The 21271-nt window shown below is 58.2% G+C and overlaps 1 protein-coding gene across 7 annotated transcripts in view; it reads right to left on the minus strand.

Annotated features, from left to right (window-relative positions):
- The window catches only part of SLC38A9 (solute carrier family 38 member 9), an 83606-nt gene that overhangs the window by 35092 nt on the left and 27243 nt on the right, over positions 1-21271 (minus strand). For 2 of the 7 annotated variants that reach the window (XM_080677343.1, XM_080677342.1), the window contains exons 11-15: positions 20097-20203; positions 16057-16170; positions 14464-14612; positions 10750-10839; positions 8827-9217 (exon numbers count right to left, since the gene is read on the minus strand). In XM_080677343.1, the coding sequence (XP_080533469.1) occupies positions 9052-9217; positions 10750-10839; positions 14464-14612; positions 16057-16170; positions 20097-20203 (626 nt within the window). In that variant the 3' untranslated portion in view covers positions 8827-9051. Of the gene's footprint in view, positions 1-8502; positions 9218-10749; positions 10840-14463; positions 14613-16056; positions 16171-20096; positions 20204-21271 lie in introns of those variants that run through there. The other 5 variants (XM_080677345.1, XM_080677348.1, XM_080677344.1 and 2 more) reach the window with 4 other exon arrangements.

A 21271-nucleotide genomic window follows, 5' to 3' on the forward strand; every position in this document is an offset into this window, starting at 1 on the left:
TCCCGCCCCGGCCCCGCCCGAAGCTGCGGAGACGCCGCTGCTGCTGAAATCAGGGCTCCTGGGCGGGAGGCCTTGGCCAAGCCTGTGAAGAGCAGCGTGGGGCCTGCGTGCGGGTCTGCGGGTCTTCGTGGGAGCAGGGCAGGGGCCCGCCCCCCCTCCATTCAGCCGAGCCAGGAACAGGCCCCCCTTTCTGTGACGGGCTGCGCAGCCGCTGCTGGCCCCGCTTCGGGTCCTGTGCGCGAGGCTGGACCCCGTCCTGGGGCCCTGGGGGTTCCCCCTCAGAGGCACCCCTCCCTTCACAGCTCCCTCCTTCCTACAAGAAGAGATGCCCCGCCCTGGCTGGTGTGGCTCAGTGGATAGAGCGTCAGCCTGCGGACTGAGGGTCCCGGGTTCGATTCCGGTCAGGGCCCAGGCCCGGGTTGCAGGCTCGATCCCCAGTGTGGGGTGTGCAGGAGGCAGCCGATCCACGATTCTCTTATCACTGATGTTTCTCTCTCCCTCTCTCTCCCTCTCCCTTCCTCTCTGAAACCAATAAAAATATTTTTTACAAAAGAGATGCCCTCCCAGAAAAGCCCGAGTCTCTTACAGAATAGAGACTGAGATTTGTTCTCAGTAGCTCCCCAACGCGCAGTCACTAGTCTCAGCACTCAGGGGGACCCCCCGCCCCGCCCCGCCCCGCGCCGTCCCCCTACACAGGAGGCATCTCCTCCGGCCTCAGGGCAGGTTTCCCCGAAGCAGCTCTGGGACAGGGTGGGGAGCCCCTAGGCCGTTGGAAGGGGACCTGGAGGGGACGGGGAGGGGAGGGGACGTGAGACAGGAGGAAAGGCGGCCACGGACGGGCCCTGGCACTGCAGAGGCACCTGGCCCGTTGCACCCTCACTCCCCCGCAGCAGCTGCCACAGGCCCTGAGCCCAGCCAGGAGCTCCTGCACCCGGGGCTCCCAGCCGGGGCGACCTCAGAGGGTGGGGGCGCCAGGCGTCTGCTGGCCTCTCCTCGCGGCCACCTCCGAACCCCTGAGACGCAATCATAACGCAGACGTGGCCCCGACACAGAAAGCAGGGGAACTATGACTCACCCCAGCCCTGCAAGGAAAAGGGAAGGCTCGTCCCCAGAGAGCCACATCCCTCTTTCCATGGGCGGCCACACCGCCCCCAGGCGCCGCCTCACCGTGGGCGAGACCACGGACACACGCCGTGGCAAGACGACCATCTCCTGCCCTACACGGAACGCTCGCCGACCGCTCAGAGCCTGGAAGCCCGTCTGGCTCACCCCCACGTGCGCAGGTGGTGGGGATGCGCCCCCTGTACAGCCATGGGCCCCACCGCCTTCCCGGTGGCCCCGGGCAGGCTGCGGGCTGCAGGGCCAGGGCTGTTATCTTGCCCAAGGGGCTGGAGCCAGGTGGGTGCCGGCAGCTGCGTCCCCACATCCGGTGCCCGCAGCGCCTTTCAGAGTAAATATTGACAAAACAAGTAAGTTAGGCCCAGCTCACATCACACGGAAGCGTGAGTTTCAGGTGGATCCATGTAAGAGACCCAAATTACCCTAAAAACGGAAATCAAATGAGAAGTTTGATAATCCCCTGTGTTGGCCATGGGCACAATGTCACAGGACGACTATTTCCAGTAAAAATTTCTACTTGGTTTCTGGTTATGTTTCCTGTGAAAATACACACTGAACTAAGGCACGTGTATAATAAGGTCATTCCTCGCAGCATCGTTGACAATAGTGAAAAATTGGAAATAACGGAAATATTCCTCAGAGAAACATGACTAAATAAATGAAGGGGGCCCGGCTGGTGTGGTTCAATGGTTGAGTGTCGACCTATGAACCTGGAGGTCACGGTTCGGTTCCCGGTCAGGGCACATGTGGGCTTGGTCCCCAGTAGGCAGCCAATCAATGATTCTCATCATTGATGTTTCTATCTCTCCCTCTTCCTCTCTGAAATCAATACAAATATATTTAAAAAATAAATTAAGATATATCCTTATAGAATGTTGCACAGCTTTAAAAAAAAAACAAGGCAAATTTATACACACAGATATGAAAATAGCTCTAACACGTGTCTCAACTTATTTGAATTCAGTTCTTTATCTGTTAGATGGAGAGGTTGGACTAAAAAAAAAAAATCTCTGATTCCTTCTCACTTCATTCTATGCAAAGAGAGGTGTCATGTTGCTCAAGAATTTTGTGCTCTGAAAAAATAGAATTGTCCCTTTTTCATCTTTTTTCCTTGGGAAAATCTCAAATCCACAAAACTGCTCCACTGGTGTGGCTCAGTGGTTGAGTGTCAACCTATGAACCAGGAGGTCACGGTTCGACCCCCGGTCAGGGCACACTTGCTGGGCTACATGTAGAGCACATGCCTCAAATTAATAGCACATGGCCTGTGGTGTGGGGAAGTGGTTTTGATATCTAAATCCAGCCTAGCACCAAGAATGCTCAGGGCCTGCTCAAGAATGCAAATCATCTCCTTTTGTCTTGACCTTTTGGTGAAACTTCCTGGTATTTGGGATATAAAATAAACTCGCTGGATTGGCTCTGGGTCCCTGTCCCTGTCTCTCCATCAGAAGAGGACGGTGGTCCCACCCGGTCCCAGCTTTTTCCTTCTAAAAATAAAAAATGAATAGCACATGTCTGATCTCTGCCTATGGTGACAGAATAGCTCTTTGTTATTCACTAGAGGTCCAGTGCATGAAGATTCGTGCAAGAATGGGCCTTCTGTCCCCTGGCTGCCGGCACCGCCCTGGCTGCCCGCACTGCCTTCGCTCCGGCCGGAGCTGCCTTTCTGCCTTCCCACACTGCCCAGAGGCCCAGAGCTGCTGGGGCGGGGCGGAACGTCTGCATCCCGCCCCGCCCCCAGCCGCTCGGCGCCTGTGTATGCAAATTAACCCACCATCTTTGTTTGGTTAATTTGCATACTCACTCCTGATTGCCTGGTGGGTGTCGTGAAGGTACGGTCAATTTGCATCTTTCTCTTTTATTAGTGTAGATCTGCCTCCGGTTTTAAGCCTCTGCCCTCCTGCTCGGCCATCGCTGTGGTGCATGGAGGGCTGTGTGATGCACTGCTCCCAGGGAGGGCGGAAACGGCTAAAACGCAGGAAAAGAACAGACTTCCTGCCTCACTTGGAGTTTTAAGAACTTGGTTTTGAAGAGAAGAGCCGAGTAGGAAGGGGGCGCTCAGCTCCCTGAACCCCGTCAGCAATAGAACCATAGCTACCGGTAGCTATTTTCTGTTTGTTAGCACCAGTTGTTAGAAAACGGTCTTTCGTAGTCATTTGATGGCTGTTGGTGCTTCCTCTTGTGAACCGTCTGCTTTCACGTTCTTTTCTCATTTTTGGACTGGAATCTTAGATTTCCCCTACGTACTTCCATATTGCTATGCCATGCGGTAGCCAACATCTTCCCGGTTTGATATTCCTCTTTTGATTGAGTTTATGACCTTTTCGGTCTATAGAGTGTAATATTTTATATGGTCACATCTCCCACCTTTCCCATGTAATTTCCTCTATGCTCTTTTTAATTATATCAATATATATATTTTAAATCAATATATTTTTATTGATTCCAGAGAGGAAGGGAGAGGGAGAGAGAGGGAGAGAGAGAGAGAAACATTAATGATGAGAGAGAATCATGGATCGGCTGCCCCCTGCACACCCCACACTGGGGATCGAGCTGGCAACCCGGGCCTGTGCCCTGGACCGGGAATTGAACCGTGACCTCCTGGTTCACAGGTCGACGCTCAACCTCTGAGCCACCCGGCCAGGCCTCCATGACTCTTAACCTTGAGTTTACCCACGCAAGCCTCGAGAGAAACATTGACCGAGTTTCTTCTATTTTGTGTGTAGTTTGATTTGTTACAACGAATTTCGTTCTCCTGTCGGGTCGTCTACTCATCCCACTAACAACTTTCCCCCAGCGCCCACGCGAGTCTGACCAGGCACGCGGGGGGCGGTGGGGGGCGTACAACAGCAGGCGAGACCCTGCGTGTGGGGAGAGGAGCGAGCAGCGATGGCTGATTTCCAGGTAGCCGAGGAGGTGGCGAGGCTGCACTGGGTGCAGAGTTGAGCCTCGTGAGCTCGTTCAGGGCTCAGAACCCCTGGGAGCTCGGTCGGGGCTCAGAACCCCTCGTGAGCTCCCCAATCTCAGCTGCTTTTCCTCCGAGATTTCCGGTGAGTTAACTGGATAAAACTGAAACAATTCTGCAGCGGCTGAACCTGAGTCACCGGCCAGCAGTCATCACGCTCCCGCCATCAGGCAAGAAGTCATCAGACACCAAGGAGCCGCGAGAGCTATTTTTAAAAGGACCAAAAGGCAACAAAATAGACCTCCGCTGCGGTTTCAAACCGGGTTCGAGGCGCAGGCTGTCTGCGATGATTTAGACCTGGCTCCCACAATAAACAATGAGAGGAAATCTCCGAATGACCCGTTCCTGTGAAAAGAGAACAATCTCGCTGGTAATCAGAGGCTCCACACGTCCCTGGGGGAGCTGTCACTTACACGTGACCCGATGGGACCTTTCGGGGTCAGCCTGCGGCCGGAGGTGCTGCCCCGGGGCTGGGATCGGCCCCTGCCTGTGATCGCTCCCACCCCACTGCGGTCCCAGAGGGCGGGTCCAGGTGCGTTCCAGCCGGGCCTCATCCCTCGGGGCCCCAGGTGCTGCCCGCGGACCTGCCACCCGAGACACGCAGGCCCCACCCACGGCCCAGCCAGCGGCGCCCGGACGGCCACAGCTTCGGGAAAGGGCTGGCAAGCGGTCCCAACCTGCCCGCCCGGTGTGTGAGTTGGTGAGTGTGATGGTGAATTTGGTGTCCATTTGGCAGGCCACGCGATCCAGGCATTTGGTGAAACACGGCTGGACGTCGCTGTGAAAACGTTTTAGGGGAATGAACACGGAAATCGATAGACTGAGTGAAGGACATCTGTCTCCATGGCGTGGTGGGGCCTCACCCATCACCTGAGGGCCCTCGAGAAAGACCCGCCTCTCGAGGAGAGGGCTCCTGCCACTCACACCTCCTGACCCCAGCTCCCACCCCACCTCTCCGGGCCTCCAGCCCCCAGCCCCTCTCTCTCTCTCTCTCTCTCTCTCTCTCTCTCTCTCTCTCGTCCTGTTTCCCGGTGAGTCACAGGCTCTGGGCCTGGGGAGGGGGTTTATTTGCACGGAGTGCCGTCACGGTTTTGCCAGTAAGATTGGGACTGAGCCGTCCTCACTGTGTGATGTACCGAACGCGCCCCTCGTGTCTACGGTTCCCAGTGTCTCCCTCCACGCGCTCCCAGGAACATCCCTGATCCGAGCTGCAGGTTCTCCCCCCACCAGCTCCTCCGTCAGCTGCGAAGCCCCCAGCTGGAGGGCGAGCCCGTGGGGTGTCCCAGGGACGCAGCGATAGGACCTGGGCCCCTGCCGAGCACCAGGGCAATGAGCCGCTTCAGCGTCCTGATGCTCTGAGGCGGGAGCGGCCATAGTAGAACGGCCTCGTTTGCAAACGAAGGAACGAAGGAACGGAGGATCCAGAAGCGGGTTTGTGTCCTGCAGTGGGTCCGCCCGTGTGTCTGCGGCAAAGCCGGCGCCAGCAGCCAGCCCTGTGCCTCTCCGGCACGTTTCCCGCCTCCACGGGCACCGGGCACCGGGCCGGTCAGCACGCTCTGCTCCCACCCCCCCACCCCCCCCCCCCCCCCCCCCCCCGCCGCGGCCACCAGCCCCGCCTCCGAAGCAGGAAATGTGTGGGGAGTCCGACAATGAGGGGAACGGGAAGCGGCGGGGGAAAGGCTGAGGGGCGAGGGCGGCAGCGCTGGGGGCTCAGGCAGCCACGGGCCAGGCCCCCCTCCTCCAGGCGTGCGCACCCCATGTCCGGCAGGGATGCCGGCCCTCCTCTCCTTCTCAGCTGTCCAACACGCCTGCTCCCATGGCCCTCGGGAGGCGGTGCCACACCCCCGGCACGTCCACCACGGCCTCCTTGGTGCGCATGGCCGCTCATCACAGGCTCCGTCTACCAGGTGGACGTGAACCTCGCCCCAACGAGCTACGACGCTAGGGGCGAGGCGGCCTTTCTCCACGCGCCGACCGAGGTCGACAGCAAGGTCCCCCGTGGACAGATGCCGCCCGGGGACAGAGGCGGCCCGTGGGGGGCGGAGGCGGCCTGTGGGGGGGCAGAGGCACCCGGGGGACAGAGGCAGCCCATGGGTGGGGCAGAGGCGGACTGTAGGGGCAGAGGCGGCCAGTGGGGGACAGAGGCGGCCCGTGGGGGACAGAGGCGGCCCGTGGGGGGCAGAGGCGGCCCGTGGGGGGCAGAGGCGGCCCGTGGGGGGCAGAGGCGGCCCGTGGGGGGCAGAGGCGGCCCGTGGGGGGCAGAGGCGGCCCGTGGGGGACAGAGGCGGCCCGTGGGGGACAGAGGCGGCCCGTGGGGGACAGAGGCGGCCCGTGGGGGGCAGAGGCGGCCTGTGGGGGGCAGAGGCAGCCCGTGGGGGACAGAGGTGGCCCGTGGGGGGCAGAGGCGGCCCGTGGGGGGCAGAGGCGGCCCGTGGGGGGCAGAGGCGGCCCGTGGGGGGCAGAGGCGGCCCGTGGGGGGCAGAGGCGGACTGTGGGGGGCAGAGGCGGCCCATGGGTGGGGCAGAGGCAGCCTGTGGGGGACAGAGGCGGCCCGTGGGGGACAGAGGCGGCCCGTGGGGGGCAGAGGTGGCGTCACGTCATGCCTCGAGGGCACGCGCTGCCCCTGGAGGTCTGGCAGGAAGGATGAGGACCTACAGCTGCTTTCCTGCCCGGGTCAGGCAACAGCATTTCCCAGCAAAACGCAGTCAAACACACCCCAGAGCTGTTTCTCTTCACACCCATTTCGATTCCATTTCTTACGTGAAAACCACACGACCTTCCCGAGGGCGCCGCTGGGCTCCGCGTCCCGGTGGGCGATGTGCGATGTGTGCGCAGTGACAGGGTCCGAGGGGAGGGCGGGACGCGTGCGCAGTGACAGGGTCCGAGGGGAGGGCGGGCCCAGTCCCCGGGGACGGCGTTCAGGACAAGAAACTACAGAAGGCAGCGCCACTCAGCACAAGCCTGAGACGGGTTTCGGTCTCTCAGGGAAAACAAAAAACAAATGCCCACTTGGCCTTTTAGTTCAGTGAAGAATACATCCATTGTCCTATTCACTTCGATCACCCAATGGGCAAAACCAGATCAAGTCCTGTTTCCATGTGTTAACACCGTCACGCATATTGACAAGAGGCCGTGCAAACTCAAGTTTTTATTATTTATGGCTTCGCTGGAGGCCCGATGCACGAAATTTGTGCAGGAGTTGGCCTTCCTTCCCCCGGCTGCCGGCACCGGCTTCCCTCTGGCACCCGCCAGCTTCCCTCGCAGCCCCGGCTTCGCCCGGAAGGTCGTCTGGTTTAATTAGCATATTACGCTTTTATTATTATACATTTATTTTTAAAATATTTTTATTAGTTTTTAGAGAAATAGGAAGGGAGAGGGGGAGAGAGAAACACCGAAGTGAGAGAGACACATCCATCGGTTGCCTCCTGCGCACGCCGGAACCTGGGCCAGCAACCCAGGTACATACCCTTGACCGGGAATCGAACCTGGACCCTTCGGTCCTCGGGCTGATGCTCTAATCATCGAGCAAAACCAGCCAGAGCCGAAAACGCCTTTTCAGAGATGAGAGAGGCCACTGGGGGGAGCAGGGATCGAGCCTGCAAGACCTGAAGGAGCCCCTGGCTTCCGATTCCCAGGGCTCTGACGGACAGGACGGAAGCACAGAGCAGAGGACTGCCCAGCACTGACACGCGTGCTCCCCATCCCCTGTGCTGAGACACGAATGGGCGGGGCATCTCTAACCCACCCGGCTTCCCCCCCCCCCACCCCCGCAGGTCCCGCCACCACCTCTCCGCAGGCTGCCTCCGCCACCAGGTGTAGCCGAGTCCAGAGGCTCGGGAGCGCCTCGTAAGGCTGCAGAGATGGAACGACAAACCGACCGAGGGTGGCTTTAAGGATTTGGGGGGAAAGGAACACGGGGTGCGTAGAGCAGGCTCAGCCCTCTCATCGTTACTAAGTCAGGGGCCGGCATTCCGGGGCGTCAGCCTGTGGCTTTCTCTGCTCTGTGTGCGCCTGAGCATGTTCCCAACGAGGCCTTTTGCAGAAGAGCTTGAGGGAACGGTCCTCGGTGTACGTCTGCGTCTGTGGACGAGGCTGGGGCTTCGCTGAAATACGCTGCCAGTTACACAGCGGGGTGGGGGTCTCCTCCTGCAGGGCACCCCTCACCCAGAGCCAACCCTTCCCTGTAGGAATGGAACACACTGGGCGGCAGACCCCACTCGGCCTCCCTCCTCCACCCCCTTCTCCCTGGGGGGCCTGCAGCTCTGCTTCCTCCACTCTTCCCACGGGCCCTGCCGGGACCCCTCTTCCCAAGGGCAGAAGACACCCCACACCCCCCGCTGACCGATGGGGCAATCACACCCGACTTTGGGGAACTAGGGTTTTGACCTAAGTCACCAGATTAGAAACGAAAGCGAAGTCAGCACAAACGCCATGAGTGCATTTATTCTGTATAAAGTTCACGGCCATGGGGCCTCTAGCGACCTTTTCTTTTTCTCTCATGGTTAAAAATTCAGTCTACCAACACTGATGTCATGGAGACTTCTCCTTAGAAAATGAGGTATTTGGTTTGCTGTCCCCAACGGTAAAGGTTTAGGCAAACTGCAGCAGCGGCCTAGCGGGTGACAAAACGGAAGGCAGTGCAGCGAGCCTGGAACAGAAGTCCCGGCGGGGGACGCCCTGAGTCTTCACTGTCGCCAAACGCGCCGCCCACCTCGGGGCTAAAAGCAAAACACAGCGCGGCTCTCCCGAGGGGCACAGCTTCCACGCGGGCCTCGGTGAGGGAGGGGGCGGGTGACAGGAGGCAGGTGGAGGCAGAGACCGTTCTTCCCGGCCCTTCCCCGCACGGAGCCCCGCGGCTCAGGAGTGCATGGGTGGCCGCTGCCCTTGTTTTCAGGTTTTCTCGGCGGAACGTCCAGAGCCGCGGCGTTGGCCGGCGCGTGGGGCGGAGACCTGGCGCGACGGGGGTGTCACATGAAGAACTGAGCCACCAGGTTGGCCAGGCCCAGGACGATGATGAGGACGTGGGAGACCAGCGTGGGCCACGTCAGGCGGTCCTCTTGGCGGAGGGAGAGGATGTGGATGAGGGACGGGTAGACGAACACGAAGGCCAGGCCGCAGGCTGCTCCCGAGTACCTGGAAAAGAAGCGCCTCTGGGTGAAGAGCCACCCTGCATTTTGCCTTTTCTGATCTACAAGAAAGGCGACCACAGCCTCATTCCACCCTCCTCAGCCCGCTGCAGCAGGCCTACCGGCTCCATCTGCTGCTGACGAAACGCACTGGCGTCCCAATCATTTTACTTGCTAAGTTACTGCAAACCATTACTTCCTGTTCGTCTTTACGGCATCTGCTTGACAAAGGGTTTTACTCATGCCTCAAATCCGGGCGGCTTCCTCAGGAACATCTGGAGACTGGCTCTCTGCTTTGATCTTTCATAAACTAACTAGAGGCCCGGTGCACGAAATTAGTGCACTGCGGTGCGGGGGGGGGGGGGGGTCCCTCGGCCCAGCCTGCACCCTCTCTCAGTCCAGGAGCCCTCGGGGGATGTCCGAATGCCCTGGAGGCAGGAGAGGCTCCCGCCAGCCGTGAGCCCAGCTTCTGGCTGAGCAGCACTCCCCGTGGGAGCACACTGACCCCCAGGGGCAGCTCCTGCATTGTGTCTGCCCCCTGGTGGTCAGTGCGTGTCACAGCGACTGGCTGTTCCGCCGTCGGGTCGGTTTGCACGTTAGCCTTTTATGATACAGGACTAGGCACCTGCGTGTGAGGAGGGCTGCGTGCACCTCCCGAGGATGAGCAGAGAGCACCTCGCGGCATCGGCATCGATATCAAAGGTCCTAACAAAGCACCCGCACACGAGCCTGCCGAGCTGCACTGCCTCCTGGTCCACTGGGACAGTTCACTCGGAACCTGTCCGTGTGTCCAACGGGCATCGTGCTGCTTGCCGCTCTCTTAGGGAAGGGCCTTCGGAAGTGACGCAGCCCTGCTTTCTGTAGGTTCGGGGACACATCGTTCTAAGCCCCCGTGTCCGTGAGAACTCGAGGCACCACGATTCCCAACCCACTCGATGTTTCCCCCAAACGTCACGGTGACCCTGGGAGAGAATATTAAAGGAAAGAGCCCTCGGGACCTGACTTCTTCCTTTCTGACGACAGCTGACACTGGACTATGTTCTTTCTATTTTATTAAATTAGTGGGGTGACACTGGTCAGCATGAACACATAGGGGTTGGGGTGGGTTTCCATGTTACAGGTCTGTATACCGCACCGTGGCCCGCCCCCCCCCCCCGTCAGATCTCCCCGTCACCTCACATGAGGACCCTTCTCCCGGGACTGTTCCTGAGCAGGAAGTTAGGGCACAGCCGTGACACGTAAGAGACCTCCCAGGTGCCCAAGACATGCTATGCTATTGACTCAACGTCACTTGTACTGGGTGAGAAGAAAGGAACACAGGAGACAGTACTGAGAGAGAGAGCGAGCAGGTGCCCCAGCTCAGGGCCCCGGTGCTGCTAGTTAGAAGGGAGCAGAAAGGAAGACGAGACGTAAGCGACAGCAGGACATGCACGTTCCCGCTTTAAACCCTGAAATCTCACACCATCAGACGAGACAGCAGCAGCACGGGACAGCACACCAGCAGAGAGCACCCCGAAGGGGCGCAGCCCCCCGCAGTACCTGATGATCCCTCCTATGTTGGGGTACAGACAGGCCATGCTCACGCCAGCTCCCACAATAATCAGATTCAGGACCAGCACGTGGAAAATGCTAGGTGATGCGTTTGGAGGGAAAAGAAAATAAAAATAAAACAGGCACGTTATAACCACGGATGTGAGAATACAATTCGCTATTAACATGTCTACAATCAGAACGTCTTACACGTGGCAGGGACGTCCCGCCGAGGCGGAGGCGGCGCGAGCGCCGATGCAGGGCCCGCCCTCTGTGCGCAGGCGAAGAGCCGCCACGGGAGCGCACGGTAACGGGTCAGAGGTCGCTCTCCCGCCCACGGTCCCGCTCAGTCACATCATGACAAAAGCTTTCCCATCGGGAGATCCAGGAAAAACAGAAGTGCCCGATAGACGGCTCTATTAACAATTACTAAGAACACTTATCGCTGGCCCCCAGATGGCAGCACCCGAGCGGGCCCCGCGGGGAGAGCTGTCTGGGCTGTTACGGACGGGAACCCGAGACCGCGGGGAGTCATCAGAGGGAGGAGACTGCAGGGCAACAGTGGTTCTGCAAGATTTGGGATCTGGGGCCATTTTCTGTTTTCTAAACTTCACAGTGTTTCCACGGTGTTTATTTTACTTGTATAATTAGGTACGCTAAGCTGAGGAAAAGGGAAGATGGGCAGGATGTTACTTTTGATTCAGCCACTTCGGGCTATTCAGCATCTCCCATGCAGAGAACGCCTACTAAATCCACGAACTAGACGTTAATGAGTCTGGGAATCAGTCTGGGCACAGAGGAAAGTAACGTGGCTGAAATCTGATGCCCAAGAAACAGCTCCGTTTCTCCAGAACGGTCCTTCTCCGAAGCCAAACGGAGGCGCGAGCGCAACTCTGGAGCCCAAGTCGCCAGAGGCTCGTTCACCCGGATGGTGATCACAAAGACTTAAAAATGAGGAGTCGTTCCCACACAGCAGTGGTTCGTCCCCCCTCCCCCCGGCCCCCGATGAGCTGCAAAGGCGCTCGGCCTCCGCTCTCCCGCCTCCCCCAGAACCGCCGCCTTAGCATTGCTCGGGGCGGAGACCGTGGCGGCCTTGGCTACTTCCGTTTGTGTCGCGAGAGGAAACGCACGTCTTTCCCAAAGCGGTGGTTCTCCAAGCGCAACCACACCCCGGGAGTCCGGCCCCTTCGGAAGGCCCGCGGTGGAATCATTTTTGTATCACACACCCCGCACTGGCTGTGCAAAGCAGCGGAGGGCAAAGTGCGCCGCAGCCGGGCCGGCCGGGCTGTCAGGCCCCACGCTGCGCCTCGGCGCCAGACCCACAGAGGCTGGGCAGTGCCTGGGCAAGGAGCCCAGGTCACCGGCTGTGCCACACTCGGCTGGGCACACGCCTTCTCTCCGCGCGTACCGCAGGAAGCACGTCCCGGGGCCCCCGCCGCGGAGCCCCTGCCGCGGACCGGAGACCAGGGTGTCCTGGGGAGGGAAGGAGCCGGGAGCCCGGCCGGGGACCCCTCACCTCCCCCCAGGAACCCTGTCTCTGAGGGGCCACAGGCGAGTCTCCCGACCGGGCTGTGCCGGCCACTCTCTTGGAAATGAATGACACGTGTCACGTAGGAACACAATGGTGGTCCGTGTTGCCAATGGTCAAATGGAGTTTCCAGAGCGAGTGAGGACTTGGCAGAGCCGGTGACGGCCCCGAGCCTTCGCTAGTGACCCGGCGGGGACACTAGGAGTGCGTTCTGACGCGTCCAGTGAAGGGTGCCAACACCTGGAGGATCCCAGGAACCCGGTGAACCGTCCACGCCAACGACTGGACACCAGGTCACAGGCCCCTGGGGAACGTGGAGAAGCGCCCACAGGACAGACAGCGGTTCCAGGTGACGGAGGGCCAGACGCAGCTGACGTCTGAGGAACTGCCGCCGCCAGCCCGGTGGAGGACCAGGGCAGAGGCTCCCGGTCCCTGAAGAGGCCACGAGATGGACTCTGTCCCAGTGCATGTCTGTGCAGGCGCACCGCCTTCATACAGTTACATGAAAACAACACAGCGCCACAGTCTGAATCCCGAGGAAGAGAAAAGAACCCAATGATCGTAAACCAGACATTGAAGAGTTTTGAAAAGATAAACCGGAAGTTATTTTGGAAATGGTTATTATTCACAAACATGTTATTGGTGTTAACAAGTAATGGTCTTATGAGTGCTTTTAAAAGAAGTTAATATTTATAAAACTCTTGGTCTTACTTTCTTGTGTGTTAAATGCTGACGGATACACACTGGAGTTCCTGGGTCCTCAGTAAACTCTAAGCATGTGCAAGCATGTCAAACTCGCGGCCGAAATAGACGAGGTAGGTGGCCCGCCGGCCGCGAGTTTGCCATGCTTGAGGCCCGCCAGAGGGCTGGCCCTGCAGGCGCCGTGCGCAGAGGGCTGTCACTGGGTAGACGCCAGTGTGGCGTTGGCGGCGGGGGCAGAAAGGTCCCGTGAGCAGAAGGGGAATTCCAGGCCTTTCCCGAGAAGGAAGCACATCCCACCAGCCCACACCAGGCGGGCCAGGGCAGCAAGCAGGACCAGCGCATTCGCCTGCCGTCTCCGCCCCGGCCTCCCGCTGCGCTCCGGTGCCTGTGACTGCGGCCGGCACACAGCGGCCTGACCCCCACTTCCCACCCCCCCGACGGGCACCGTGGGCACCCGGCTGCCACGCCGCGCTGCCGGCCGGGGAACGCCTGCCTCCTGCTTTGGAGGTTTACGGTTTATCACCACCACACTCCCGCCGAGGTCCTTGTTTAACCGAGGGCAAGGCCGCCGTTCCTTCGAGGAAGAACTGCTTTAGACCATTTGTGTGTTGGTTACTGTACACATGACCTTTTGGTCGAATGTTATCCAGAAGCTTTCTTCATTTAAGATGATGTATTCCCAAGAAAACAGGGCAGGCCTCGGTACTGCTTGGTGGGCTGTGATGAGACCGAGCGAGGGAGCAGGTGAGCCAGGCCCACGGGGCGTCCGGGAGCCCCTGGGAGAGGCGGCAGCCGCGAGCGATGCCACAGCGACTCACAGCTCCTCATCGCCGGGGGGAGACGGAGAGCGACGGCTATGCAGGCAGAGACCCTAAGCCAGGGGTGGGCAAACTTTCTGACGCGAGGGCCACCATGGGTTCTTAAACTGGACCGGAGGGCCGGAACAAAAGCGTGGATGGAGTGTTTGTGTGAACTAATATAAATTCAAAGTAAAGGAGCGGAGGGGAGAGCAAGAGAACCGGATAGAACAGCCGGATCCGGCCCGCGGGCCGAGTTTGCCCACGGCTGCCCTAAGCGGACGCTGCCTCGCCTTCGACGGCCAGCTACCGCGTGGAAAGGCACACGCGTGGAAAGGCACACACGTGGAGAGGCACACGCCTGTTAGTGACTAAGCGGACGTCAATCGCCATCACGCGAAGGAGGCCGGCCCAGGGTCTCTGCCACCAGCTTGCCGGGCGGGCGGTCAGCAGCAGCTGAGTCAGAGGTCCCTGTCCCGGCCCAGCCCTCACGTGACCACAGGGAGGAGCCCCCGTGACTCACGCTGCCCAAGGAGCGTCTCCTATTCTAAGGCTCTGCAGGGAGAGCGGCTGCGACCCGCGACCTGTCCCCAGAGACATTTCGTCGGCAAACGCCTGCGGCGGCGGCGGTCACAGGTCCTGCGGCCCGGCTGCAGCCCCGCCCTCGGCGCCTGCCGGTCGGGGAGCCCTCCTCACCTGGGGTACGGGTCCCCGAACACGTGGCCCAGCAGCTGGACCCGGGCCAGGTAGCCCAGGAGTGGGTACACGGTCACCATCTGGAACAGCAGGAATATGCGCGCCACGAAGGACAGGACGTCGCCGCTGGGGAAGTTGTCTAAGAAGTTCTGGTCCAAGCGAGAGAAAGTCGTGTGAAAACCGCGCTCGAGGCCCCCGTCTGTGAGGTGGATGCCTGTGCACCGAGCGCCGGGCCCCGAGGGCGGCGGGCGGGCCTGCATGGACTGTGCTCCCACCCCCTGCAGGGAGCGAGTCCGGGACGGAGAGGGCTTAGGAACCTTTACAGAAACAGGACATCGCCACACGTTTACTCTGCTCCATGGAAGTATCAGGCTGGCCCGGCCGGGTGGCTCCGCGGCTGAGCGTCGACCCATGAACCAAGAGGTCACGGTTCGATTCCCAGTCAGGGCACAGGCCCCGGTCGCGGGCTCGATCCCCAGTGAGGGGTGTGCAGGAGGCAGCCGATCCATGATTCTCTCTCATCACTGATGTTTCTCTCTCTCCCTCTCCCTTCCTCTCTGACATCAATAAAAATGTATTTTAAAAAAGTATCAGCCTGCAGCTGACGTGGCATCAGAATGACAAAGAAAGCCTTGTCCTCGCCGCGGAGGAGCGGGCTCCGAAGGCCCCGCCTAACCATCGAGTGTATTTAATGGAACTGAACCGAGGCTGTGCCGCCCCGCCGGAGGCACGCCGCCCTTTCAGCCGGGGGCGCAGGGGGGGGGGCAGTCTGTCCCAGTGTCACTGCTCTTCACAGTCCGTCACCAAACAGGGGAGGACTTCCCTCCGTTTCCTCCGTGTTAGCTTGGCATCTTAGAAAAGCAGCTAATCGTTCCCCTCCCCCTTCAAACAAAGCACCACGGACACTGCTGTTCCCGGCGACTGGCTTTACGCGTTGTTGCATCGGGGAGTTTGCGGCAGACGCCTGGTAGCCAAAGGCCTTGGGGAGGGGTGTCCCAAGCTCACATCACAGCAGCCACTCAAACCTGTTTTTCTTACCAAAATGAGACACGATCAGCACAATGATGCTGAAACCACCTTTATCACTCACCTGTGACTCTCACACCTGAGACTCTCTCACCTGTGACACTTACACCTGTGACACTCACACCTGTGACTCTCACACCTGTGACTCTCTCACCTGTGACTCTCACACCTGTGACACACCTGTGACTCTCACACCTGTGACACACCTGTGACTCTCACACCTGTGACTCTCTCACCTGTGACTCTCACACCTGTGACACACCTGTGACTCTCACACCTGTGACTCTCTCACCTGTGACTCTCACACCTGTGACACACCTGTGACTCTCACACCTGTGACTCTCACACCTGTGACTCTCACACCTGTGACACTCACACCTGTGACTCTCACACCTGTGACTCTCACACCTGTGACACTCACACCTGTGACTCTCACACCTGTGACTCTCACACCGCACCTCCCACTGCACCCATCGGGGAAACACTGGCCCCGCGGGGGCTCAGTGGTTAGTGTTGCTCACACTCCGAAGGGCTGGGGTCTGATCCCACAGAAGGTGCCAGGCTCACCTGCTCGATGCAGTCCTTGGACAGCGGTGGCGAAGGGAAGGAGGCGAAGACAAGGACTCCGATGTACAGGTAGGTGAGCGTCACCAGCAGGTAGGCAATGGCCAGGTCCCTCACCTGTGGAGAGAGGATGGCGGCTCACAGCGCGGCTCTGCCTGCAGGAGTGCGTCCCAACAGGACAAAGCAGCCTGGCAAACACGAGGTCTACCTTTGGCTGTGTGTGTGTGCGTGTATGTGTGTGTGCATGTACGTGTGTGTGTACATGTGTGTGCATGTGCATGTGTACATATCCCTTCTAGGGTCCCGTCTGTTCACAGAAAGGAAGTGAAACAGAGTTCACATGCCTGACAGTTAGTCTGACATGTGGTCACTCTTCGGGGGATGCACACGGAGCTACCGATGGGCAGGCGGAGGAAGTTAACAAAAACGGTGGTTTAAGATGATAGAAATTCTGGCTTAAGTTCAAAAAGCAAATAGTTTACCAGATGATTAAGTTTTACCTAAAATAATAAAGCCAAGGGACTACCAGGGAGCAAGAAAAGCCACTTTCGGGGTGACCCGCAGGATGAACCTTTTCTCCTTTGAGCCAAGGAGCTCACATGGCCAAAGCCTGTGCGGACCCGCAGAGCCTGGACGGAACAGAAGACGTTACAGGAGGAAGGAAAGCTGCTACGGAGCAGACAGCGAGCAGGCACTGAAGACAAGCCTCATCGACGGTGAGCACAGGGAATTAACCGGCGGCTGTCCAAACACTGGGCCATGGCACGCTGGGCCGGTCAACAGGCGCGGGCGCCGCGCAGAGTGGGCCGTGCTCCTCCATGCACAGCTGTCGGACCCGTGACACCCGCAGAGCGACCCGCCGTGCTCGGGCCTGGCCTCCGTTCCCCCACGGCCGGGCCGGACACGCTGCACCTCCGTGAGGAACAGGCCTGTTCACTTTTCCTTTTAAACACAAGCTGCCGTGAAGCTAAGGACACAGGTAAGGAAGCGTAAACGCAGTGAGAAGACGGCCCCTTGCGCCTGGGGACCACCTCTGCTGTGTGGACACCCCTCCTCCGGAAACGGCCGCAGTGACAGCACCGAGGGCTCAGGGGCCTGCGCACGTTCCGCTGCTCACACACGGTTCCCGTGTGCCGTGTCTCCCCCGGCCGCGCCCCGCCCCGTGCAGATAGAAACCCTCCCGGGGCCTTTACCAACACGAGGGAGACTGAGCACAGGCCGACCGCAGTATCAGACACGCATGCTGGTGCGCACCACGTGCACCCGGCTCCCGCCAGGAGGCAGAAAGCAAATAAGCTACGAAGCCTTTCCACTTGTTCGCACAGAACCAAGCGGGTGCACACCAAACCAGGGGTGGGCAAACTTTTTGACTTGAGGGCCACAATGGGTTCTTAAACTGGACCGGAGGGCCGGAACAAAAGCATGGATGGAGTGTTTGTGTGAACTGATATAAATTCAAAGTAAAGGAGCGGAGGGGAGAGCAAGAGAACCGGATAGAACAGCCGGATCCGGCCCGCGGGCCGTAGTTTGCCCACGGCTGCACTAAACGAAGGTCAGCAAAGCAGGAAGGCCGTCCGACTCAGTGGGGGGCCAGACTACTGTCCCCCAGGAAAGCACGTCCATCTGTTTCAGGGAGAAGGCGTCGGCGGGCATGCTGGGTGCAGGGCTGAGGGCGGGGACCCCGAGGGAGCCGGGACCCCTCCTCCCGGCACAGTCATCACCGAGCAGCACCTCCCCACGTCTTGCTGAGCCGTCATGTTCATTCTTTCCAAGTCGGTGTCGCTCCCAACATTTCCTGCCTCGTCTTGGTGTGTGCAGTCCGAGCCCCTCCCCGGTGACCTGCCGGAGCGCCCGTCACTCGCTCTGGCGCCTTCGTTCTTCCCATCAGGGCCATTCTCCTCTTCGTGCTGCAGCCTGGCACAGCTCGGCACAGTCCCTGCCCCCCGGGCTGCCACCTGGCGGCTAGCTGTCTCACCCTTCCCACTGCGCCCCCCACGCTGCTGCTACCCCATCTGTGTCCATGGGAAACTGCTATTTCCTCGTTGCGCTCTCACCTCTGTCTGCCGTTCCCTCTGGAGTGTTAGGAGACCCTGTGAAAGCAGCTTTAACGTGAAACCAGGTGGGGAGGAGGGGGAGAGGAAGGCAGGATCGAGGAGGCCCAGGTAGGTGTTTTCTGGGATCTAACTCATTCAACCGCAGGAGCGAGTCCTGGCGAAAGCGAATGGGTTCTCGTTACACAACTTAAAGGCACCCGAAGGACCTGCGGGAGACACTCTCCCGTTAACAAGATCCCGTCTGTACGCATCAGGAGAGAAGGGAGGAGGTCCAGACCACGTGAAATGCTTTTCCTACTTTGTAAGAGTTAGCTGTGATGAAGACGCTGAGGGTCCGTATCAAACCACACTGTCATTTCCGAGGAAGACAATGACATTCGAAGGTCACCGAGTTAGGAAACTTGGAAAATCCAGAGTCACTCAATCCCGACTCCGCTCCCAGGTCATATGCCAGGTGTGTTCCCAGGTGACCGAACAGATGAAAACCGAGGAGCTTGGCCTACATTCTTGCCGAGGTTGACAGCTACCTTCCTTCCACGTAGAAAGATGTTTGCCTTCTCGATGCCTCTGCCCAACGCTGCCTGGAGCCTCCTCAGAACCCGAGGCCCAGGAGCGCTTCCTTCCTGTGTGGTTCAGGGACAGCCGCGTGGACCTCGGTGAGGGCCGCATCGTGACTTCCGTTTACATGGTTAGAAGCCGTCACCTTGAGTTCGGAATCCGCAGAAAGGCCACAAGCACCGGGTCCTTCTGCTTGCTCTGGGTCTAGTTCGCTTTCTTTTTCCAGAGTCTCGAGGTAGAAGGGTAGGTTATTGATTTGAGATCTTTCTTCTCTTCTGATATAGGCGTTTACAGCTATAAATTTCCCCCTGAGCACTGCTTTAGCTGCATCCTATAAATTCTGGTATGTCTGTCTCCATCTCAGTACTCTCAAAGCATTTTCTATTTTTTCTGGTTGGTTATTTAAGAATATGTTGCTTAGTATCTGTCAATTTCCCAAATTTCTTTCTGTTATTGACGTCTAACTTCGTGATGGTCAAAAAAATACTTGGTACAATTTCAATCCTTTCCAATTTACTTGGTCCATCTCGGTAAACATTCCATGTGCGTTTGAAATGAATGTCCGTCCTGTTGCTGTTTGAGGGGAGACGTTTATAAATGCAATGAGACCAGGAAGGCTGCTAGTGCTTTTCGAGTTTTCTATGCCTCATTTATTTTCTGTTTGTTCTCTCAGTTACTCAGGGAGGGGTCAGGAGATCTCAGGGAAGTTCTGTCATAGGGCGCACACATATTTAGGATTATGATGTCTTCCTGATGACTCGATCCCTAAAGGTCATTGTACAATGTTCCTCTGTATGTTGGCGATACTCCCCACCCTGAAGTCCACCTTGGCATTAAAACAGCCACGCCGCCTTCCTTCCGTGTAGCGTCATTATGGCACGTCTTTATATGGGAAGGAAGTTCCTTATAGATAGCATAGAGCTAGGTTTTGAGATCATTCTGACAATCCCTACCTTTTAATTGCAATAGTTAGACTATTTTTACTTCCTGTGGTTATCAGTGTTGCTGGGGTTAAAGCTCTCACCTTGCTATGTGTTTTCTATCTGTCCCTCTTCCTGTCTTTCAGGTCACGGGGTATTTTTAAAGCTGTCATCACCTCCGTTGGCCTCTGTTTTTTTTTAGTGCTTGCTCAAGCAGGAGCTGGCAACCTGTGGCCCCCGGCGAAATCCAGTGCAATCCGTCAGCTGTTCGTTTGGGTAAATAAAGTTTCCGTGAAACACAGCCATCGCCACTTGTTTACATATTGCCCATGGCTACTGGCGGCCACAGCAGGCCTGGGGCAGTGATGACGGGATCGCATGGCCCCCAAGGCCTGAAATATTTACCGCGTGAATCTGCACAGGAAAAGTTTGCTGACCGTTGTCTACGGTTTAAACTTAAAAGCCAAGACCCAGAAGCAAGCGTCCCTCCCTCAGGTGATGAATTACTCACGTTGTTTTCCTGGTTCTTGTTGCTCTTGAGAAGCGTGATGACACAGTTGTGGATGAAGAAAGCCAGGGTCAGCACGCCCGTCAGCTGCGGGAAGCGAGCTCGCATCTCTGGGAGAGAAGGAGGGGGGCCACGTTAACACCGACAACTACAAGACGGACGCACGCTGCCCGACGCTGGTCACTCACCACCCACTGTCCGTGTCTGTCAAGGGGGGGACCCAGAAACCTCTCCATGAAGCTACTCCGGGCTCACCTCCACCTGAGCGAGTGCTCGAAGGGGGAAAGGACCGGCTTGGGAGTGACTCCTGGGGGGGGGGGGGGGGGCGGGGGGGAACCTCCCCAGGGTCCCTTCTGAGGCCCCTGAGCGGTGTATGGAGAGCAGACTCAAATCCAGGGTTCTGAGGGACCCTCAAGCCACCCCCCCCGCCGCCCAATACTTTAATTTTCCAGAAAAAAAAAATAACTTTAGAAAAGGAATCGTGGGAGGAAGAGTTGGTCACTTAATATTTCTTAATGGCTAATCGGCAGCATTGCTCCAAAATACCGGAATGACTTCACCGTCTGCGTGGCGGGGAACGGCTACTCGAAGATGAGCTGTCAGGGACGCACAGGTGTGAGGATCGTGCTCCGGAGGAGGACTGCATGTTACGGCAAGTGCTCCGGACCCAGGCAGCACGTCGGCAGGATCTTACTTTTACAGAAAACAGTGCGCGTGTGCGTGGCGCGTGCGTGTGAGCGCGTGCAAAGAAAGATGGGGGGCCACCCCAAAGCGCAGCTGGAGGTTGTCTCTGCGAGTGGGATGTATTTTAAAGGGACCCTTACCTACGCTCGAGACTTCTGCAATAAACACAGTGACTCTGAGAGGAGAGCAGTAAAGACGACATCATCTCAATGGCAGCGTTACGCTTACATTAATCTATTAATCGATTAACTATAATCGAGGCACCAATGTGGGAAAGAGGATAAAACTGTTATTTACGTATGACCTTATCTGCAGATGCTCGTTCTAGAGGAACAATGGGACAACTCCTCGGTGAGAATCCAAAGTCACCCCGTCATGCGGGAAGAAAGGAATTACAAGAAATCAGTGAACCACGCGGCCAGAGGAAGCCCACAGCCACTGATCATTAGCTTCAGTGAATAGGCTGAGCTCTCCAAACACTAGACGCGGAGTGG

The sequence above is a fragment of the Plecotus auritus genome, assembly GCF_963455305.1.
Source record: "Plecotus auritus genome assembly, chromosome: 7".
NCBI lineage: Eukaryota > Metazoa > Chordata > Mammalia > Chiroptera > Vespertilionidae > Plecotus > Plecotus auritus.